The sequence below is a fragment of the Haliaeetus albicilla genome, chromosome 22 (genome assembly GCF_947461875.1).
Source record: "Haliaeetus albicilla chromosome 22, bHalAlb1.1, whole genome shotgun sequence".
Classification (NCBI taxonomy): Eukaryota; Metazoa; Chordata; class Aves; order Accipitriformes; family Accipitridae; genus Haliaeetus; species Haliaeetus albicilla.
In genome coordinates this window covers 17,447,141-17,469,880 of record NC_091504.1, presented here as the reverse complement: position 1 = coordinate 17,469,880, position 22,740 = coordinate 17,447,141, and the positions used below count along the sequence as shown (strand labels likewise).

Sequence of the window (22,740 nt, the reverse complement as noted above, 5' to 3'; positions counted from 1 at the left end):
TTTGCTTGAACTGTTAAAGCGTTTATATCTCATATTATTAAAGTGTGTAGTGTATTGATATTCCTAGCAGACTATATATATATAAAATTAAATTTGAATTCGTTGATTTTGTATAATTTTTTTAAAATGAGCATAGGGAAAAACTAACTGGTGGAATTATAGTGTGACATAATCCAGTGATAATGGCAGTATAAAGTTTAATGGCTCCACTGAGTTTAGAAGTATATTGGAGATTTTAAATTTCTGGCTGTTTTCGAAACATGCCATAGCTGCGGTTTTGGAGATAGTCTTGTACATCTTAGTGAATTATTTTCCTGCTATGCATAATTATTTATTCTGCTAGAAATTCACATATAATCTCCTTCTATATAAAGTAACTGGTTTTAATGTTTCCCAAGCAGCACAAGTAATTTATTTAACCTCAAAGGACATGCATATATAAGCATCCGAGTTGTTGTGCACAGAGGAACAGTAGTTACTATAACTGCTGCTTAAATGAGTTTGTCTTCATGCCAGCATCAGCTCAAATTAGCAGGAAAATACTCACATTGCAAACCAGCACTGAAATATTTGGAGGGTTACCATACACACTAGCCTAGCATTTGCCAGCTCCAGCATTAGCAGCACTGGTTCTGTACCCCACACTGCTGGCTTGTGTTTAAAGAGCAGCTTTGTTTATGGTAGGAACTTTCACATGTGGCCAAGCAGGAACAATGTTCCACTTCTAGTTGGTATTACATTAAGATGTAAGGAAAACTGTGCTGTTAACTTGGGGATATCAGCCATTCTTACAGTTTATAGAAAACAGGATGAAAAATAACATCCAAAGATGTTGGGAAAGAGTTTAAATTAAAATGGAAGTCTCACTGTGTTGGCAGAACATGTACAAGGCCCCTCTTGAGGGTCAGTATAAGGAGACTGCGCTAGATTTCAGTTTGGATGGTAATAATTCCCATTTGTGAAGAAATTTGATGGAGGACTTTTTCAGGATGTAGTGATGACTGTGAGTGGGAGGCAAATGCATACAAGCAGACTTAGAGGAATTGGGAGTAGAAGTATCCCACCTGCTGTCTTCGGATCTTCAGGGAGTTTGATTCTGAATGGTGGAAAAGTGATAGAGATGTTTGGGTTCAAGATTTTGAATCTTTAATATTGTTTTTTCCCTAGTTCTTCCTAAGAAAATTTGTGTTTATATAGCCTTTATTGCTCTGGGAGCTCCCTTGCTGTGTGCAGTGTTTTCATACAAATGTCAGAATATCTGAGATGTCTTAGGACTCCATTTTTAGTAGCTTTCAGAGGTAAAATGAACCTGTTCAGTTGCTCATTGGTTCCACAACTGAATCTCCCTGACCACAGCTTGGCGCAACACTGTGCTGAAAGAGGCTGTTTTCTCTCCACTTGGGGAAGAGAGGGAGGAGGGAATTCCTGTCTCCAAGCACCAGCTATGCTGTAACTGGGGCAACAAAGCTGAGGACTGAAAGGCAGAGTGTCGGAGAAGTTCACCAAGCTGGAACAGGCAGAGGGACTGGTAACAAGGGCGCCTGCAGGTAGTACCTGCTCTTACCCTGCTTGCTTATGCACTTGGTGGATGTGTAAGGCGTGCTGGGCATCTCCGTCTTTCTCTTTTCCCATTCCTTTTGACGTGTGCTTATTTCTCATGGCAATTAATGTGTGGCTCTGTCTGCTGTAAACCGCAATCAGGGGCCCAGAGTCCCTGGGACATTAGAAGAGAACAGGCAGTGGCATGGAAACTAGTTTTGGAGAAAGTAGAAAGAGCAGGGTGGAAAAAATGTTGCTTGAAAGGCATCTGGAGAGAGTTAGAAAGATTAAGGTAAAAAGTGAGCTTGAAGAGGAATGGAAAAAAAGAGAGCGTGTGGATTGGACAGGCAGAAAGCTTAGTGTTGTAAACAAGGAAGGGGAGAGCTGGGATTTTTCTTGTTCCTGGCAGTTGGGATAGGAAGCTGACTGTTTTGAGACGTTGTGTGGTACCTGAAATGAGTGTCTAATTCTTTTCCAGTGCTGTAATGACAAGGATGCTTATATTGAGGGGGAGGACCAAAAACTAAGCAAACAAAAAAACAAAGCAAAATGAAGCCAACACAGAGCCCGAGGCTCCTGAGGGTAAGTTCTTTCTGCAGTGACTGTGAAAAATGGATACCTTTTTCAAAACTTCAGATGAAATTGGCTATTACTGGTGGCTAGTGGTTTGACATTGGAAGAACTCTTATTTGAAGGCACTCGTTATTGTTGAATATTCTTTGGACCTAAGCCTTTATAATACACTTCTTATTAATTCCTTTGCTCAAGTATTTAACTTTTGGAAGGGTTAGGTGGCATATAAATGAAGAGTTGCTTTAGAATGAACAATGGCTTTCTTAATAACTCTTGTACCTCTAAGAAGGAACAAATCTCCTAATAAACTGCATGGTTTATTCATTTCTAAAGTACCCTAAGGCCCAATCCTTTAGTCATTAATCAAGAGCAATTCATGCTGTCTATAGTGAAATATGCCTGGCAGTGATAATATCTTGATTTCTGTGTGTGTGCAGGCACGCTGGGGAATACCAAGGAGGTAAATCAGATCAGTCCTTTCTCAAATTTTATTCCTAAATGGTCTCTACTTTGCTATTGAGGAGGGCACAACTTTGTCTGCTGGAAAACTAAGTTTGAGCAGCCTAGTTTTCCAGTCATATATCAGAAAGCAGTAACCACATGCTAAAGACGTATTAAAAATTATGTAAAAAATGACAGTATGTTATTCAAACATAATTTTATTGGGTAATAACATCCTCTTTTATGGGGATTTAATTCACTGGCGTTCAGATACCACATACTTCCACCTCCTTTTACTGATAGTGTCACTATATATTTGGGAATTTGTTCCTCATGAATCTCCTAAACAAATTTGATTTAGGAAACTCAGAGCAGACTAGGGGTGAGGTTTTGGCCCATGCTAAGGAAAGTTGCCATTCAAAAAAACCTTAAACCACTATGAGGCTAAATAATTCTGAGAAAATATTCTTGGAGAACTTTGTATGGAGTCCTGCAAGGCCACCTCAAAGTATGGTCACCTTGAGGAGATGGAACATAGTCCTAAGATTTATTAGGTATTCTCTTATTTGTATTGGAACACTTTGCAGAGTCACTGTGAGCAATCTGTTCTTCCAGTGGCATCCTGGCAATATAGCTTCTTCTGGAACTGGGTCATTATGGACATGAAAAAAATCTAGTGTTTTTTTTCTCCCCAGTAATGCAGCTCACGCAACTTGGGCTGTTTCACTGTCGATTTGGCAGTCTGGTAGGCTTTAATATTTTAATATCCAATGTTTATACCATTACAAACTCCACACAAAGTGGAGTTTTTAGTATAACTAAAAATATTTTAAACAATTGGAATTGTTTTCAGTGATATAAAAATGTTCGGGGTTTTTTTTGCTTGGTTGTTTTTTTTTAATCTGACATTTATTGGTGATTGGAAGTTTTATCAAATGACTACAAAGAACCATGCAATCTGAAAACCTGTTTTGCTGAGGAACCTGCTTCACAGAATGTCCATTTCCTTGAAATTAGAAAAGTTGCAATACATCATTTCCAATGAAAACTGAAAGTCTCTGTTCTTTCTGAATGTATCTTTTTTGAAACAGTGTATTTCATAAATGTCTTTGAAGTTGTTTTTCATTTCTCTCTAGTCACAAAATGATTCTGTATATAACATGAGTCATGCAAAACGGTTACCGGAATTACCGCCCCTACCTGCTTCTGCTTCAGCTGCACCTTCAGAATTGTATCAGGTATGTTGCTCTCTCCCCTTGTGTTAGTTTACACATTAAATTACATGTGCTAGCATGATTTTAGGCATCATATATTACCAGGCAGGTGGTAATATAGGTAGATGAAGTAAAAATAGGAAAAACTAAATTACTAAGTTAAAGCACTAAACAGATTGTCAGGTACTTCATTAGAGCTGCTTTTATTTAGAAAAGTGTTGTTACAACTTCTATTATGATTTGGATATTAAACCTTGGCAGTTTAAATTTGTTCTTTAAATTTATAGTTTATTATTTGCTGTTAAATTTTGGATTAAATATTTTGAGTTTAAGTTTCTGGGGAAGGAAGCAAATAGTAAAAATATTTTTCTTCCAAACAAATTGTGATTTCCCCTCCCCACCCCCAATACTTTATCACAGAGCGCAAAAAACCCTGAGTTAGACTGCTGTTCCAAAACCAGCTGACAGCTTGACAGGTACAGCATTGATCAGAATGGATAGCTTGTACAGCTGCACAACTACAGCCTCTGCTGTGTGACACAAATAAAAATTACATATGGCAACACTTAAGGGGAGGAAGAAGGGAGAGCTTGCTTTCCCCACCATAAGTGCCTCACAGTTGCTCGTTTGGCTTGTTTGTGTCAGCACTTCAGTTCATCTAAGATGTCTTTCTTTAGAAAGATATTGTTTGCTAAGAAATTGAAGTAGTTTCTGATGGAAAATGGGTTATTTTGGACTTTGTTTGAAAACAGAAAATTTTAAGTGAGACATATACTCTAAAATAATGGTAAAAAAGTGAAAATTATTCAATGAAGTTTTAGATAAAATTTTTTATTTTCATCAGTTGGACTTCTGAGGATGTGTTAAGGGTTTATATAAGACATGGGAGCTGATTTAGCCAGTCCTGAAATTTGTGTTGCATAAGCAGTAGATTTTTGCCAGGTGATTTTTTCTTCTTTTCCATTAACCGCTAGTAAAATTATTCTTACACGTGTGTGGAACATCAGGATCTAAAAATAGATTAGTGATCGAATGACTCTGTCAGACTTATGTATTAGCTCTTTATATGAACTGATCTTCAACTTTATTCTAGCTCTAAGAAGACTCATAAATGACTGTGCTGTGTAAAACTATTGCTTTTTTTGTTAATTTCAGCTTGTCCTTAAGAGCAGCTGTTATCCTCCTTTGATGCAACGAGCATCATGGACATTGGCAGCTCCATTCAAAGAACAGAGTTACTACCGAAGCCCGAGTGACTCCATAGCTAATAACTATACTCTCACTGCACGGGATTTAAAATTGAAAAATGTGTGCAAATTCAAGTCTTCTTCAATGACAGGGACATCACTGAGTTCAGCAGAGCAGAGAACAGCCTCACTGCGTATCCATATTTGAATGTGCTTATAAGTTTAGCCTTGCTTGTTCTATACATTTTTATCTCAAATTTCTTATCTGCTAAAGCATCATCCCTGGAAAAATCACTTATTCCTAACAAATGCTTACAAGCTTATCACCACAGGGTCAGTATAGACAAATTTCCAAAAGCATACGTTAATAAAGGTAAGGCCAGTTTCTGATTAATTAGTTAGGTTCATCCCTCCAAATAATCATGTGCAATTATTTGGAGGGAATTGTTTGCAAAGCAGAAAATGAACAAAATACAGGTTAGCTCTTGTTATTGCTAGAAGTAAAAGTACCAACAGGAAAACAGAAACAAATTCAATGTGCACCCCTGTTATGTTCATATTCATGAGTCTTGCATAGCAAAACAAGGTGGGGGACAGGCATTAAAACGTTTACCTGAGGGTCAAATCCAATAAATGTTGCTTAATACACTGTTTATGTCTAAACCATGTAACTGATGTATTTGGTAGCAAACTGCATACATGTGTAAATGCTACAATATGAGATGTTGTATGCTGTTGATTCAACATGACACTATGATATAAAGCAAATAAAGTTAAGAGTTGTAATACTCTTGCTATTTAAGTTTACCAATATGTATATATCAAACATTTTAGGAAAACAAGTTGTTTAAGGCTTTAAGTGTCTTACCAGTTGCAGGTGTCAAATTAACTCCATTACTTAGTCTGAAAATTAACTCCATTACTTAGTCTGAAAATTCCAAAGTAAATTATTAATGAACTTTATTTCCCAATTATCTAGTTAAATGTCCTCTGTATCAAGAGCAAGACATTCATAAACTATAGTTTTCTACATGCTGTCTGTCTGTTAATATACTCATCCTGCCTTGTTGCTTTGCTTCCCTGAAGTGTTAGAAATTATTTTGTTTCCCTGGGATAGATGAGACATAATAGCTTCAATATCTGCTTAGTCCCCTTGTATGCTATTTAAGAAGGGTTTGGTTTTGTTCATAGGGTCTCTTTAACAGTTTCTTTATCATACACCTGATTCTTCTACACCATGTACTTCTCCAGTACATGGGTGGGAGGTGGGAAACAGGTCATGGTACTTTCCTTGGTGAGAAGGCATGATGTATTAATTTTGTTAAAAGGCCTGTTTATTTGTACTCTGAAAAGCACATGGTAATAGTTTGTACTTCTCAGATTTTTCATGTGCAGTGTGTTTGGTAGAACTATACATCTTATAGAAGTGCTTTTACATTCAAAATAGAAAGTCCCAGTGCAGAAAACATGGTTTGTGCAGGGAGGGAAGTAAGCACTGAAGTCTTAAGCATGAGCTGAATGCTTTCCTGAAGCTAGTTTATAGTCCCAGAATCAGCAAGATTATTTAACACATCATTTTAATGTCTTGCTAAATGCTAAGTCAAAACTAAAGGCTTCTTTGTGACATTGTAGTTTCTGTTATTTCATTATCTGATCAATTGACTTAGCTCTGTTTTTCACCAATCTGAAATAATATCTTATTTGAAAAATATTCCTGTGTGTGATATTCTTAACTGGTCCTTAAAGCTTCAAAAGAATTTGATCCTTCTAGGAGAAAGCTTAAACTTACACAAAGAAGTCAATGGAATTCCAATAGGTAATGTACTGTAATGTTATAAAGATACAGATTGTTACAATCTGTCTAGATATTTGAGTTGTGATTTAGTATTTCTTGGATGTTAAGCATCCAAGCATGAAATGTTAAGTCTCTACAAAAAAATGTATGTGCATCAAGACTGAAATTCCATGGTGTACTAAGCAAGCACGTTTAACTGCTTCTTTGTGGCAGGATGCATTTCAGTTTTAGGCATGCTAAAGGAAAGGTCTTCCTTTCATGATTACTGACTTGAGAACCCAAAGTTTAGTTAATAGAGATGCAGATTGTATGCAAAACTCTCAGTTTTGCTGTGAGTGCTTAAATGCACTGTAATGCTCCTAGAGTTGTGTCAAATTGGGTGCTCTGCTGTAGTATTTCTTTTTATCTTCTTTGTGCTTGTGTTCTTCATCTGTAAAGCAAGGAAGTAAGCCTCTCTGGAACTGCTATGACAGTAACTTTCTTACTCCTTGTTAAGATAACATGGTGATGAGTACCATAAAAAAGGCAAAAGGGATATTTAAATTCTCTTCAGCTAAGGACTTCATAATGTGAAGTAAAGCAAGTATGGAGTGACAGCTTGTGTGGACAAATGCCCTATAGAAAACAGCATATAATAATGAAAAAGAAGTCTGTAGTGTAACTTTTATGCAAATGAGCCAATATGAACTTTTGGCTCAGACTGTTAAGGTTTTGGTAAGATAATCACCTGAAAATAGGTGGAGATCTTGGGCAATCTAAATAATAGCACTAGTAGGTCTGGCTCTGATAAAATGATTTATAAGATACTGCCTGTCTGAGTGATAGTGTGCAGTTGTAAGGTTTGCATGATTGTATTCTTTCTGTTAAAGTAGTGTGCTATGTTATACAATTTACTGAGGGTTTTTTATGAGTAATTTAAATACTTCATAGGTCATACTTGTCCTCAGTGTGGTGTAAGTGATTTATATAATGCTTGTAATTTGTCCATAGTGATTTAAGAATCCATTACTGCTTCTTTATTCACTAAACTTGTATTATTTTTTTTAAGAAGTACATCAAATTTGTTAAACAGTTTGGATCCCATTTCACTGTGTGCACCTGCTCATATGCCAGAATTACATGTCATACATTATACAGACAGCCAACCATTGACCCCAGAAGAACAGTTTGTTGTCATGCACTTACGTGAGAAGGAGATAAGTAAGCAAGAAAAACCACCTTCAAGAAATGATATAGAGGTATTTATATAATTTCTTTTTAAGATAAAAGTAGCAGCAGTAATCATCTGCAATATATGTCTGTAAACTGTTTACTTAAAAGTAATTGAAAAAAGAAGGCAGTACATGAGGTTTAGAAGATGTGAATATTCAGTATAGCAAACTGCTGTTAAATATTGTCAACTCCTTTCCTATTTGTTTCTCTTTCTAGCTACTCAGTCTGATTTTTGTTCTAATGGGTTTGCAAGCAGAAGTATCTTCCCAAATTCTTAACCTCTCACATCATTGGCTAGTACTTCAGAGATCAGTAATTTAATATGCTGCACTCAGTTCTACTGGTATATATGTTTACATCAAAACAGATGGAAGTGTTGTAAAAATGTCAGGCATTGGCAGTGCTTTAAAAAGAACCAAGATATTTAGCCAAAATCCATTATATTCAAACACCTTTCAATTGCGGAAAATGTTCAAGTGACAGAAAAGCTAAAAATATTTTGTAGTAATTCATTATCTGTCAGAAAATTCATACAGTAAGCGTAATATTTTTAACATTATTTTTCAGCGGTACTGTTACTACATATATAATGGAGTGCAGGAAGACATGCTGGCACCTCAGAATAAAGAAGTGATGAATGTAATTTTAAAGCATATTCCAGCTCACATTCTTGCTAACCCAGACCTGGAGAATTTACTTGCAAGTTTAAAAGAAGAGATTAAGGCAGACTATCGTATCAGCCTCAGGAAAGCCATTGGTGAGACTCAAAATCTCTTAGCAATTCAGAGTACGTAGACATTTATTGAACTTTGAAAGCAAGTCTGCGTTCTATTCTTAGCACCCATGGAGAATTCCTTTGAGGTCAGTAGAACTCATGCTACATAACATTCTAGTTTCAACAAATATTTATTGACTAAACCCTACATCCCATCACTTAAATATAGTCATGTCCAAGTTGAGTAGCTCTGGGTGCATAGAATCGTTTTGTCCATACTTATACAATTCCCCATTCCTAATTCAAATCCAAATCACATTCAAAATGCATAATTCTGCATCATCTCATCAGATGTATAAAGAGGAGGTTGATCAAATGGTGGTGGACAAGGAGTAATCATCTTAATTTGTAGCAAAAGAAATTAGAGAAGAAATGATTCTATGATTCTAAATTAGAAAGACATTGTGACTATAAAGATCATGAATCACTGCAGCAGACTATTCGTTGATGAATGTGCTTTGATTCATTGATGAATGATGCTTTGAAGTGCATGATAGACAAGTATCTGTCAACAGCAGTCTAAGTATATTTGATCCTGATGTGGGGAGAGGGTAAACTAGGCTATTTTAACAGATACTTCCCGGACTAACTTTTTTGTTATTCTGCAGTAAGTCAGTGATACCCATTAACAGCCAAATTCATCTGTCTCATAACTCCAGTGAAGGCAGACGTTACACTGTGCTCATGTCACATGTTCAGAGAATTTCATTTAAGACATCACAGGAATAAGGAAAATTAGATGGTACATTAATGTGCGTGATTACACTGCTCATGTTCAACAAATAGAAGACCATCATATATAAATAAATACAAAAGAATGTCACAATCCTCAAAATTCAATCCTTGAAATGCCCATCTGAAAGTGAATGTGAAAGAGACACTTCATAGAACATGAGATTTTTTAATTTGCTTTCCAGTAGTCTGATGGTTTTCTTGGGTTTTCCACATGCGAAATAATTCCTTTCAATTTTCTTAATTATGTTGACCAGCAAGTAGGTGTGGCCTCTCATTCATGACAACATAAAAAGGAGAGATGAAACAGTTTTCACTCTGCCTTGTATAGTCTCTGATATCTTTCTAAGTACCCTTTAATTTGCCTTTTATCAGTGACACCATTTTAGTGTTTGCGGTCCCTTTTTGTGGTAATGCTAATGTCAACAAGGGGTAGTAAGTCAGCTTCCCAGCTTTTGTTAATCTCTCATGGAATAGGCCATTGGTGCGATGGAACTGGTAGCACATGAGTTTTGGCACTTAGCAGGTCATAGATCAGCCCTTTCAATGTCATGTGCTTCCTACATACAACAGATGATTCATAAGATTTCTACGTTTCACAAACATTTAAGAAGCCTTCTAAAAATCATCCTTGAAAGGGAGATATTGCCACCCCTGGTTTATGGATGAGGAATTGAAGCACGAAATAAATGTGCTTCAACTGGAAAGACAGAATAAAAAGCTGTTTCTCCTCCCTCCCATTTTTAGAACCAGGACCAATTCTTCTTTTCTTTTTCTGAAATAATTTTATAGTCAAATTGGTAATTTAAGTATTGTCCTGTATTTCATCCTAAAAACATGCAAGTAACTATATGACAGTGTATAAGTTTTAAATGTGCAGAATTCTATGACTTCCTAAACTATGGAGATACTGTGTTTTCATATGTAGATTTTGACCATACCTGTAGTCTCACCATGATATATATGATTTGTTCTAGTTGATTACATCTTGATGGATCCAGCTGAGAGAGAGAGACTGTTCATTGGAAGTACCCCATGCCCTTTTCCCCGGAGGGTTGTCCGTGCACCAGTCCCATGGCACAGCTCTTATGAGGAAGTAAAAAGCTGGAATGAAAAGAATCTATTCGTAGTGAATCCATTGATGCCCACTTTGCAACAGCTCTGGCTTTCTCAGTAAGATGTCTTGTTCATAGGATCTTAATTAAATTGAGAATGTGTAGGGGTGAATTATAGGGAACTTAGTTACTGGGCCTGAAAGTAGCTCATGGTTGCAAGAGCGTTCCAGACACCTTTTGAAGGCCTCGAACAGAATAAACAAGAAGATAGAAGAAGAAAGAGCCCAGTTAGAAAAACACAGGTGCACATTCCATGATAAAGGGAACTTGGCACAAACAACCTCAGTTCAGGGGCTTATCTCGACCAATTGGACTGAGACAAGTTTCGCATGCTCTAGCTAACATAGCCAATTATATCCTGTGTTTATGCGCATGTACAGAGTGAGCATAACTAACTGTATCTTATGTTTATGTGCGTGGACAGTATCGATGTAACCAATCACATTTTATGCTTGTGCGCGTGGACACCAAATGCTTGCATGCAGCAGCCAATCAAAGCTGCTAAGCAACTTAGAGAATTGTATAAGAATGATCAGCTAGGCTCAAGAAAGTGGTGACTTTAATCATCATATTGGTGTTCTATCATCCGGGCCCCCCATGGAATAACCCTAAACCCTACAAGAACGTTTTTATTTTATGACTTGGTTAGAGAGTGCATCTGCTGACTTCTCTTCGTATGCTATGGACATCCTGGTGGAGCCAGTAGAGAGAAGGTGGCAAAACCTGTTCTGTTTTCTAAAGAATTTTTTCTTCTGAGCCTGAGAGAATTTCAAGGTGAAATGATTGTTTCCCGCAAACTCTGAATGCAAGCATGAACATGTTCTATGTGTCCACAGTGAAGAATGGGTAACTTCGTGCTATGAAAAGATCATCCCCTTTGTTAAAAGATGTTTTCCCTAAATTAAGATTCAATGCTCAAGTAAATAGTGATTTGGAATTGTCATCTTGATTCCTGAAAATTAACAAAATTAACTCTTAAAATTGAGTCTCTTTCAAATGTCTGTACTTGGAAGTTGTTCTGGGGACTTTCGAAAAGTGAGATAAGTTTTCTTATGAAGTTAAGTATGGTAGTTGGTAATCCTGAGAACTTTTTTTGCATTTAAGTAAAATTTGCAGGAATTTAAGACCTTGTATGTTACAGATTGTGATATACGCCACGCTGATGAAATTTTATTTTTTTCCCCACAGGGTAGCCAGGATAGGTACTTACTACTATTAATACAGAATAGAAGCAGTAGATGTCGTTCTGTATGTACTTTAATGCCTGGATACACTAATGAATCTAGGAAATGGACAAGAAATTATTCTGACCATTTTAGCAAAAAATTAACACAATTTTAAATATAACAAGTACAAAATGAAGTTTGTGAAGCCTTTTACATTTACCGATAGCAAAAAAATACCCCACCCCAAACATGAGAAGTGCGCTTGTTGGACAGCTTAGCAATGAAGTGATATGCATCAGTGAAATTAGTGTTTATAGATACATAGGAGACCTTCCTGGCTATATTTCTTTTTCTTAAACAGAATTCCATAAAATACCTACTATTTGTTTTACTTCCATAGGTATAGTCATCTAAGGTTTGTTCGCACTGAAGAAATGCTTTGTAGAGACCTGCCGCTGTTGCCTACTGAATTTGAGGAGGTCATTCGAAGACACTGTGTGGAAGCTCACGATATTCTTCAGAACAAGTCAGTACCACAGTAGTAACAGTAGATAAATAGGGTATCTTAAGGTCTGATTTACATGAAGCTCCCTTTTTAAAACAGATCTTAGACTGAGATGACACTAGTCCCAACCACAAGGCTGCCAAAACAGAGGGTTAAGTTAGCAGAGAGGGATAAACATCAGGATGCTGAAAGACCTATTGAAACTGCAAACGTGCATGTGCAAAAGCAAATGGGAATAAACTGACTATGAATAAATGTAGACTGGAAATTAGAAGGTTTCTAACCATGAGAGGAGTGGAGTCTAAATCTATAAAAATGGTGACAGAAAGACTAACTTTTTTAATTATAGAAATTAATCAATGTAAGAAAGAGATTATATGAGGTAACAGCCCATGATATAAGGCGACTGCATTCTGCCACCTGAGATCTCTTCCAAACTCAAGTTTTCCATTTAAGACTAATAATTTAATATTGCCACTAGTATTTTGTCTATTGATATTAACTTAAACTAATAGTAGGGGCCCATTATAACAAGAATCCTTAGCTTAAAAACTCAGGTTTCCTCTAAGTCCTGGAAGGTAAAGTTTTGTTTGACATATAGTTGTCAATGCTCTACTAGCCCTTTGAATTTTGCTCATTCTTTGGGTAATTTCTGAGTTCAGATTTCATTGCAAGGAGCAAAGTAAGACTAAAGCTTTTAAAACTTTGTCCCCATATTCTTTCATTGTAGGTGGATCCCAACTTGTGCATCCATTTTCCGTCATGAGAAAAGGAAATGGCTTCATTTTGCTCCTGAAAATGACTCTGATTCCTCTCAGCTAGTTGAAAGCTATTTTCATTCGGTGGCAACTCTAATGTCATTACAATTACGTGAGATGGTTGTTAACTCCTTAGAAGATCTTCTTGCGTTTTTTATGATCCACAAGGTATACACTGTGAAGTATATCTATAGTTTTCAGTGTTACATGGAGATAATAATTCATATAGCCATAAAATGTAATGCTCTTTGAAGGCTAAAATATCCCAGATAGCTCTTGCCTCCATAAAACATGGCTGGATCTTTCAAACAGTCGTGCATACTCAGTGGATTTTTTTTTTTGTATGGTCAAGATCTGCTCACTTGAATAATCATTTTGCAGGCCTAGGGTTACAACTAGCAGTTTACAGGAGTTTTCAACTCTGTTTTGAGTGTGTGTGCGTTTTTAAAATTTATTTTTAGTTTTATTTTTCTTGGCCTTAACCAGGCAAAACACTTAAATGTGTTTTTCTGAAAGCACATGAATAATCCCCTTTGAAGTCAAAAGTGTGCATAGTCATGCATGTAATCCTTTGCAGAGGTAATTTATGGATGTGGTGTCCCTGTCTACACCAAATGAGTGCCCTGTATTATTTCAAGTAATGCACATCATTACAATAATAAGCATTACACAATAAGAGTTTTTACCACTGTTTTGGCTACAATAAAGTTGCCTCTTAGTGGAAATGAGTTCTTTAAATATCAGATCACTCAGGATGATAAGACAAAATGAAACATATTTAAACAGAATAAATGTGGCAGATTAAATACTGCATTGCTGCCAGAGGATCACACTACAATATGCTGTCAAACCTTATGCTAAGCCTTGCATCCAGGTGATGATGGTGTTGCTCATGGTTGGGGCTTTTTTTTAGTTTTTTGGTCCTGTGGGTTGCTTGGGGTTTGGTGTTTTTTTCAGTTGTTTTTTGTTGTTTGTTTGTTTTTAAATCATTATAGCATCTACATTACGAGTCTATTCATGGATTAGGACTCCATTACTGTAAAGGCAATTTGGGAGTAGGGCAGTTCTTAACAACCATACAAGGCAATTAAAAGACCAGGATCTTGTATTTGGTTTCTGATAGGCGTTATGGATTTTTTTTTAGAGCTTTTGTTCTGTATGGTAATTAGTGCTTTACTTCTGTTACTTAAGGGGAAATCAAGGCAATTAGGCTTCAATCCAGTTTCCTAATTCCAACTTTTATAGATTCATTTAGGATTTGGCACCTTAAAATCTTGTGTATTGGGATATCAGTGTTTTGAATAAAAATCAGGGAAGAAGATCCCATTGGTGCTGTGTAGTTAAGAGATTTGGGAGAGCTTGAATCTTTTAAAAATTATTATTGTTATAGCCAATTTCTTTGGCATGTATAATTTTCTTTCTTTTCCCTAAGGATGGAAGTGATTTTACAGAACCGTATGAAGAAATGCAGTTCTTTGTACCTCAGATACTAACAGTCAGACTTAGTGTGGAAGAATCCAAGATTGTCTTTGAGCCACCTTTGGAAGAATGTTGGGATTTAATCAGTCATTGCTTCAGGGATATCCTGCACGGTGCTGAGGAACTTCCAAAGGTACTGGATAAATTACAGCTGCATACAAAATACAGTATGGATAAAAACTGTCTATGATATAAAAAGTTATGAATGAGGCAGAAAACTGACAAATAGAAGATAAAGATAATGGTCATGTATCACAAACTGTGTGAATTTTTGTAATTATAGAAGATAACATAGGAATTGGTTTTTTTCAGATTCAAGTTATATTAAAGCCCTGGTTTCATTTTCATATAGTTTTCAAAAGCAAACTATGTGTGTAACCAAGTGTTAATTATGAATCAGAGCCTTTTCACATTGTGGTGTTTTTGCCAAATAAAACATTTTTTTGAAGTGGTGGGTGAAGGGGTAATAGAATACATTATATTCTCTATTATATGTGTTATTACAGTATTTGCAATGGTGTCTTTTAGGTAGAAAGATTTCTATTTCCAGAATTTAAAAGAGATGATCTCACTCTCAGTACAGTCAAACCAGAGGAATCATTGTTTTCAGAGTATGTGAACAAATTTGAAAAGATCTTTGAGAGCAACATACTTGGTCCCCAGAAGTAAGTTCTGGCTGTTAACTCTGTTGCCTATCCAAACCCTCAGATTAATAACACTATCCATTTGACTCAAACAAATAGTTTGAGCTGATTGTTTCTTATTGTAGAGAATCTTCACATTGGAATCTTAAGTTTGTTTCTGTGATCTTCTGTGTTTAAGGTATTTAAACGTGTACAGGAAATACAGCAGTCTTTTGAACAACAATGCACAGCAAGATGTCACAGATTTCTTGAAGGAAGGTCATTCTTTAGAAGCTTTTACAGAGGTAATTTGTAACTGACAACTGCTACATGTTCATACAGCAGCTAACACATCACACTTGACTTCCTAATATATTACCTAAAGAACTCCCATTCAAATCACTTGTTTTAGCCTTGGGAATAAATACTAGAGAAGCCATTTCAATTTACATAGTCCCTTACTGTAGGGCTGCTGTGCAAATGTAGAAGGAGGTTTTTTTATGGCCTCCTTCTATGGGTTTTGTTGGGTCTTAGTAGCTAAGTCTAGTGGAAGGCTGCCCAGAGTATTTGGTGAATCTGCAGCTTACTGGTCTTTTGACTGTCTTGTCCTTAGTCAGGCATGTCTACTTTTCTCTCTGCATTCCTGAGTTAGCCTATGGCTAAATACTTCTTTAGGCAACTTGTGGTATTCCTTAATATGGCACATTACTGTGCAAAGCTTTCAGTCCTGGAATCTGTGGATAGGAGCTAAGCTCTGGAAAGGTAAAAAATAGCTGTTCCTTCTTGTATTTGGAATATATTATCCATTTGCTGGATGGGAACTAATTAGTTGTTGTTTAACGTCTTTCATCTATAGATTTTAAGGAAAAATAACAGATGTATTATTTTCCATTTGTAGAAGATTGACAGCTTAACAAAACTGAAAAGAGAGATTGCTTCCATGCATGTCACTGTCCCTCTGGCCATGTTCTGTCTGGATGCTGTACAACTGAATGAGGAACTCTGCAATCGGACCCAAAATCTTAAAGATAGATTGATTGAATTTGAAGTGATGGAAAACAGAGAGTTAAATAGAAGGTACATGTTGTTAGTATGTGTGGTTCTTGCTGTCTGTGTGGACTGTTGCTGTGTATCTGTGGATGAGATAACTTTTATTCATCTGCTGGGTTTTCTAGTGCTGACCAGATGTGTAAGGGCACCAAACTGGGTAATTAAAATTAACAGGAACAGAAATACTTGTAAATAAATATCTAATTTAGTCTGTATAGCATGTACATAGAGATTAGACTGAAAGTACGCCCTTGTTCTTTCCTCCTTTACTGACCTTCTAGGATTTGGGTTGAGGTCCTTGCTTCCCCTGCTGGTGTCCAGCTAAATCAGCATGAAGAATGTACTATGCAGTTCTGCATTTGTCTTGTCCCTGACTTTTTTTTTTTCATTTTCTTTTTCTTTTTCTCGCTCCCACTCACCCCCCTCCCGGAAAGTAGTAGTCCTGATGTTATATCTTGGCAAGTTTAAAGAAAGGAAAAAAAAAAGGACCTTGAAGATATAATTTGACTCCAATGTAATGGGATAATCCTGTTTCTGTGAATTAAAAACACCCCCACCCCCCACAAACACCAAAAATCCCCCCCCCCAAAACCCCACCCCCACTGTGGAATATTTCCACAGTGAATGGAGAGAGACAATCACCATAAATAAATTATTTAACCCACCTATCTAAGAAGCATCTCCAGGTGGAGATGAACCACAGTCTAGAGGGGCCTCTCTGCCTCCACTTACTGTGGAAGGGATCTAGACAACGAGCTTATGCTGAAGACCTAACATTTGGAAGGCTGGAATTGCTTTAAGTGAACCTATCCTTTGTGTGTGTGGTTGCCGGTTGCATGCCTGCTGTCTGTATAGATAATTGCAGTACTGAACTGGAATCTGCACAAGAAAGTGTATCACTGGGAAGGAGGAAAATAACAGGATTTCTTCCTTTCTGTATTTTCTGTTCCCATGTACAATGTAAAATAAACTTGATTGTTTCATATTTTTCTCTTTATAACTTTTTTCATAACATGCACTTGATTTTATTGTTGCGGGGTGATTAAGTGAGCTCTTGCTTACTGCTTTCAAACATTTCTTTCTGCAGCAGATCGGGTCTTGAAAAGGAAATTCTAAACCTATAGGAAGGAAACTGTTAATATGCTGTTAATTGTAATTTTGAACCAACTGAGCAATCATTCTATTATGTATCAGTTGTTGTAAACATAGTAGGACAATATAACTGATTGTGCAAAGTAAAAAGGCATCCTTTATAAATGCCTGTCTGCTGTGTATATTCAATCTGAATACTTAATTTATGAAGCAATGTAATATTCTTCTTTAAAAGACAAACTTGATTAACAAGATCTTGCATCTCTGTTCACTTATGATCCCAGTGATATGTCTGTTTTCTTTTTATTGTAGAATTTGCAATGAATATAACTTAATTGCAAAGAGAATGAGTGAGGTGCCTCTGAACACTGAAGAGCTAGTGGAATTTGATGCATATTTAAAGACATCCAGTGAAGTTACTGCTTTTAAACTGAGACAGGAGGTCACTGAAGCAGCACATAGACTGGAATTCCTCATGAACTATGCTGATCTTTCACGTATGTTTCAATTACAGAATATAAAAGTCTCCATCTGAAAATATTTGTATATAGATATTGGGCTCTGCATGCATAAATGTTCATCTTCTAGAATGCTAATGGAAAGCTCCAAAAGAGGCAGAAAGGAAATAAAAAGAATTTAGTAGAAGCTAAAATGTACCAATGCAGGAAGGAATGGTTAGAGAAATGGCATACAGCACAGACAGTGCTTTTTTCTGTGTTTTAGTGAATGTCTTAGTCATTATCAGATTAATGTCATGTAATCTGGCCAAATAGTGTTACACCTCTACATTATTCAATAAAAAGTCTTCTGTGAAAAACTAAAAAGCCATGTCTCGAAGGCTCTATGACAGCTTTTGGAGAATGTGAGAACTTGCATCTCTGCAGTTGAGTATTAGATCAGTGGAGGCCTTTTGTTGTTTTGCTGTGATGGTTTCCTGTTTTTTATTTTTGGAGGGCTGTTCTCCAAGATGGAAGAAACATCTGTAGAAGTTGCTTTTAGTTTGCACTATTTAAAGCAAAAATGTGCCATTCACAGATGCTGTATGTTATTTACTGTACATAAAAACGAAGAGCAGTTATATGAAAGCTTACCCATTTTAGTGGCAGGATGATCCTTTCTCCTTAAGCAGAATACACTTTCAGATCAGACAGTGCTAGAAATAACTAGAATATGCCATGTTTATTAGAATTTATTTCTGATAAAAATTAGGATGCCTATGGAAGCCAGGACATCTTTCTGTTATGTTTTGGACTGGAGTGTTTGCATGCACAGTATTTCATAATTACATATTCTTTTTAGCTGGGTTTATAAGAATGTGTCCTGCAGTTAGTTATAACGAGCTAAGTGCACTGAACAAAATGACAAATACGAAGATGGAGATGCCTGCTCATTGTAGTTGTTATGGTCTAGCTTTTGTGAATAATTTGGCATTTACACACTGTGGACTAAAAATGGTTTAAACTTTACTTTTACCCACCTTATGTACGTATATATATTTAGTTAGGAGTGGTCTGTCTCTGTGTGTAGTTGAACAGAATTGATATTCTGGAATAGCTGTTCTTAATTTTCTCTGCCTAGCTAAGATCTTATTCAGAGAATTTCACATTCTTAACTTGATTTTAGAGTTTTGCTATCAAACTTGTTTTAGGGAATGCTTCCTTTTGCAGTGAAGATAATTCAGCCAGCAGCTTGAAATATGTATCTTCTTAGACAGTTTATTCCTAAATGTAGTTTTAGCTATTTTGCTTACTCTTCACAACAGCCATTCTATTAGATCATTGGTTAAAAGGTATTTTCTTAAAGATGTCTATATATTTTTTTATTTTAGATGTTGACATAAACCTGAATAGCACTGTTTTCCATTGGCCTGATCAGATTGAGATAATCTTTGAAAACAGTAAAGATCAGTTGTGTAGCAGGAGAAATCATGCAGAGATGGTTTTGCTTGAAAGGTATGGTGTTAAGACATTTTCTTTCACTGGTTATTTTTAAAGAAAAGAAAAATCTCATTATCAGTAAAAGGGAGAAAATGTCAAAGAAGGAAAACTTGGAAGGGAGCTGAGAAAGTAAGGAAGAAACCTAGTTTACAGTATTATGGAGATTTCAGAAAAATACTGTTGATGAGGGTGGATTAGAATATTCCTATGCTTAAACAGGTCTGAAAGGAGGAATGAAGGATGTTGCTAGAATATTCATAATTTTATCTTGTTATATTGCTTAGTACAGTATTACACATAGTTTTGTTACGTTGTTTTCACTCTTCCTTTATTTCCTCCAGGTAGTAAAAGTAGCAAATGTAAGTAAACAAAATAAATTGGGAGGTTTGAAAATGAACCTTGAATTCTAATCCTGTGAACTGCATAGTATTGCTATAACTGATTAATGGGTTTTCACTGGCATCCGTGTTTACTTTACTCTAGTATTGAGATCAGATTTCATTTGACAGTGCCTGTTATAGTTAATAAAATATGAAACCTGAAAAGGAATGAAACAGAACATCATATTACCTTAGCTATCTTTACCTTAGGTGTTCTCAATTTGAGGAAACTCTTGAAGGTTATAATAGAGAAGTAGAAAGCTACAAAAAGCGGGATGTCATGACCATAGAAGAAATGAAGAAGAATGCTGAGAAATTTAAAGAGTTAAATGAGAATCTAGATAATGCAGTAACAGAATTTGAGGTTAGTATTTATTAGTCAAGTATGGAGTGGGTTGCAATGTGCTGGATGAGCAAAAGTTTGGTTCCTGTCCCTGTTTTTTTCAGGGTTCTGGTCATATATTGTCAAGATGCCTTTAAAATTTCCAAATTCACAAACATGGGGCAAATATCTTCTTGTCCCTGTATGCTGAGTCATCCCTACTGCTGAGTTGAAATACTGAATTTCAGTGTTTCCAAGCAGTCAATAGTAGCATGATGCTATCCATGGAAAACAGAATTCTTCTGGCAGAGTTGGCAGGAGCAGAATATTAGGGAGGTGGCATTTTCCCTGAACCACGGTTTGTGCTGCTGGACCTGTGTTTTCAGTCCCTCTCCTTGTCCGCTAATTAAAATCAAATGTTTTTCAGCTGTTTGTATCATTCCAGAACTTGCCTATAGGCATTAAATATGTGTAATATCACAGCAAGGGAAGTGTCAGGTGCTAGAAGGAAACCGAAGACCAAGATTCCTAGATTCTATTCAGGGCTCTCCATCCAGTGTACTGTGTGGTTCTAGGTTGAATAGTTTGTCTCAGCTGTGCTTCTGCTGGGAAATGAGAATGGTTACCTTTGAGAGATCTCACAGGCATTGTGACGCTTAATTAATCTTCTAAATCACAGTGAGACAATGAGATTTCTGCATATATGGAGCCTTAAGGATCAAGATTTTAATCAACTCCCACTCAAAAGAGAAAATTGAACCAATTAAATGAGTTTAGGATTTAGATAAATTGCTAGTCCTACGTATCAATACTCTTAATCTGATTTAAAGGCATCTAGTATATTTAATTAGTGTGAGTTAACAGCACTGATATGTTGTTATAGGTAGATCAGAATAAGTAATTAAGTTTAAGTTTCTTAATAAATGATCAGAATGAGGGGTGTATGCACACAATATAAATGACATGACAATCAGCTTAGTGAATACACGAAGTTAAAAATTATCTTGGAATGTGGATCTTTATGTTTCTCTGCCTGCATCTCACATTGAATGATTAAAAGTTTTATGGAAGGTCTGTTGGCATTGTAAAAGCACAGACTTGGGACTCAATCTGAATTCAGTGTCTGCATTTCAGACAGCATTTCTCTGTGCTTCACCTCCCTACCTGTAAAATGAAGAAGGCAATACTTTTTTTAAATCTAAATCTTTGCACATTGATTTATACCATAAGCTCTTTTGGACAAAACCAAGATCTTACCAAGAATAAGCACAGCAATTAATATCTGTTTTGATTGGAGCTCCCAGATGTTTCTGTAATAGAAAAAAATAAGCACAGGTAAAAAAAATTCCTACAAGCCTATGTGACTGAGGAGCTTACATCCAGGTTTCAAAGTGGGTTGGTAACTTGTGAGCCTTGGTTTCACCGTATGCCATGGTGCGTTATCTATTTCTAAAATAAACACAGATTTTAAAAATTGTTTGAGTAGCAAAAGATGCCAACAAATAACTAGGGGAATTTTAAAGAACACAGTTACCTTATTTACCTAAAATCCACAGGCCTAAATCTAAAAATCTGGCTGGCTTTATGACATGTAAAACAATTGTATTCAATATTACCTATTTAAAAGTTTAAACAACAGTAGGAATCTTTGATGGAAATCAGACTTTTTATTTATTTATTTATTTATTCCTTAAAGGCTATTAATAAAGAAGAGGAGTTACTTGAGCGGGAGAAGAGTCAGTTTCCTCTACTGCAAACTATAATTGCAAAGAAACAACCCTTTGAGCAACTTTGGATAACAGCATATAATTTCCATACCAAGTCTGAGGAATGGATGAATGGTGAGGCTTTGGTGTTCATTTGATGAAAAGTGTAATTTTCAGTTAATTAAGTAGACGATGAAAGGGTTGACTAGTTATGAGAAAATAATTTTAAAGAAATAAATGCTGTTAAGCAATGTAAAATACAGTTGTTGACTTGGATTTTGCATTAAGATCATTTTTTGTAACACAATGGATTTCCAGTTAAAGGAGAATATTTATAAATACCTGTAAATAAACCACCCTGGGAATCTCCTTGTGCTGATGTGTGTGCTGTGCTTTTTTTTATACTGTTGTATTCAGGATCTCTCCAGATGTTGAATGCTGATGAAATTACTGAAGAAGTTGGAAATATGTGGAGGACTATGTACAAGCTCAGTAAGAGTTTTCCAGATTTGGCTGGGCCTAGAGGCTTAGCAGAAACTATTAAATATAAGCTTGATAAATTTAAACAGCATCTTCCTGTCCTGTCAATTGCCTGCAATCGTGGAATGAAGGAGAGACATTGGGAGCAGGTACTTTAAACTGTGCTTTAACTGTGGGAGTATTCTACCACAGAAACTGACAGTTCAATATACTACTCCATATATTCCATACCGTGAAATACAGTAATAGTTCTGTATTTCACAGTAAGAACATCCTTTATCATGTCATGTGATAGATCCAGTTTTGAAATTTGTAATGGTACAGGCAGGAGCTTCTTTGAATCACTAATTATGGCGGAAGAGCAAATTAGGGGGTTGCATTAATAGTTCTTTAGCATTTATTTCTTGCTGTTTGAGAAGTCTGTTACAAACATGCATCTTGATAATAGATTTTATTTCTTACTTTATTTTCAGATTAGTGAAATTGTAGGATGTGAGATCAGACCTGATGAAACTACTACTCTTAAAAACATATTGGAATTTGGACTCTCAAAATATATTGATCAGTAAGGAGCTTTATTCTCATTTTTTAGACAGTCACTGTATTTCATGTCAGACACCAGAAATTAGTTTGTTTGGGGGTTTTTGTGTGCTGTTAGA

General features: G+C 36.1%; 1 protein-coding gene across 1 annotated transcript in view; it reads left to right on the top strand.

Annotated features, from left to right (window-relative positions):
- The first annotated feature begins 240 nt into the window (after positions 1–240).
- The window catches only part of DNAH3 (dynein axonemal heavy chain 3), a 63,436-nt gene continuing 40,936 nt past the window's right edge, over positions 241–22,740 (top strand). Inside the window, exons 1-20 of the mRNA XM_069810084.1 lie at positions 241–1,547; positions 2,018–2,121; positions 3,690–3,791; positions 4,923–5,148; positions 6,701–6,770; positions 7,798–7,987; positions 8,529–8,718; positions 10,446–10,641; positions 12,150–12,275; positions 12,985–13,180; positions 14,445–14,624; positions 15,020–15,156; positions 15,314–15,419; positions 16,013–16,191; positions 17,569–17,753; positions 19,085–19,208; positions 19,784–19,937; positions 21,592–21,736; positions 22,019–22,230; positions 22,555–22,646. Coding sequence (XP_069666185.1) covers positions 2,089–2,121; positions 3,690–3,791; positions 4,923–5,148; positions 6,701–6,770; positions 7,798–7,987; positions 8,529–8,718; positions 10,446–10,641; positions 12,150–12,275; positions 12,985–13,180; positions 14,445–14,624; positions 15,020–15,156; positions 15,314–15,419; positions 16,013–16,191; positions 17,569–17,753; positions 19,085–19,208; positions 19,784–19,937; positions 21,592–21,736; positions 22,019–22,230; positions 22,555–22,646 — 2,843 coding nt within the window. The 5' untranslated portion in view covers positions 241–1,547; positions 2,018–2,088. The remainder of the gene's footprint in view (positions 1,548–2,017; positions 2,122–3,689; positions 3,792–4,922; positions 5,149–6,700; positions 6,771–7,797; positions 7,988–8,528; positions 8,719–10,445; positions 10,642–12,149; positions 12,276–12,984; positions 13,181–14,444; positions 14,625–15,019; positions 15,157–15,313; positions 15,420–16,012; positions 16,192–17,568; positions 17,754–19,084; positions 19,209–19,783; positions 19,938–21,591; positions 21,737–22,018; positions 22,231–22,554; positions 22,647–22,740) is intronic.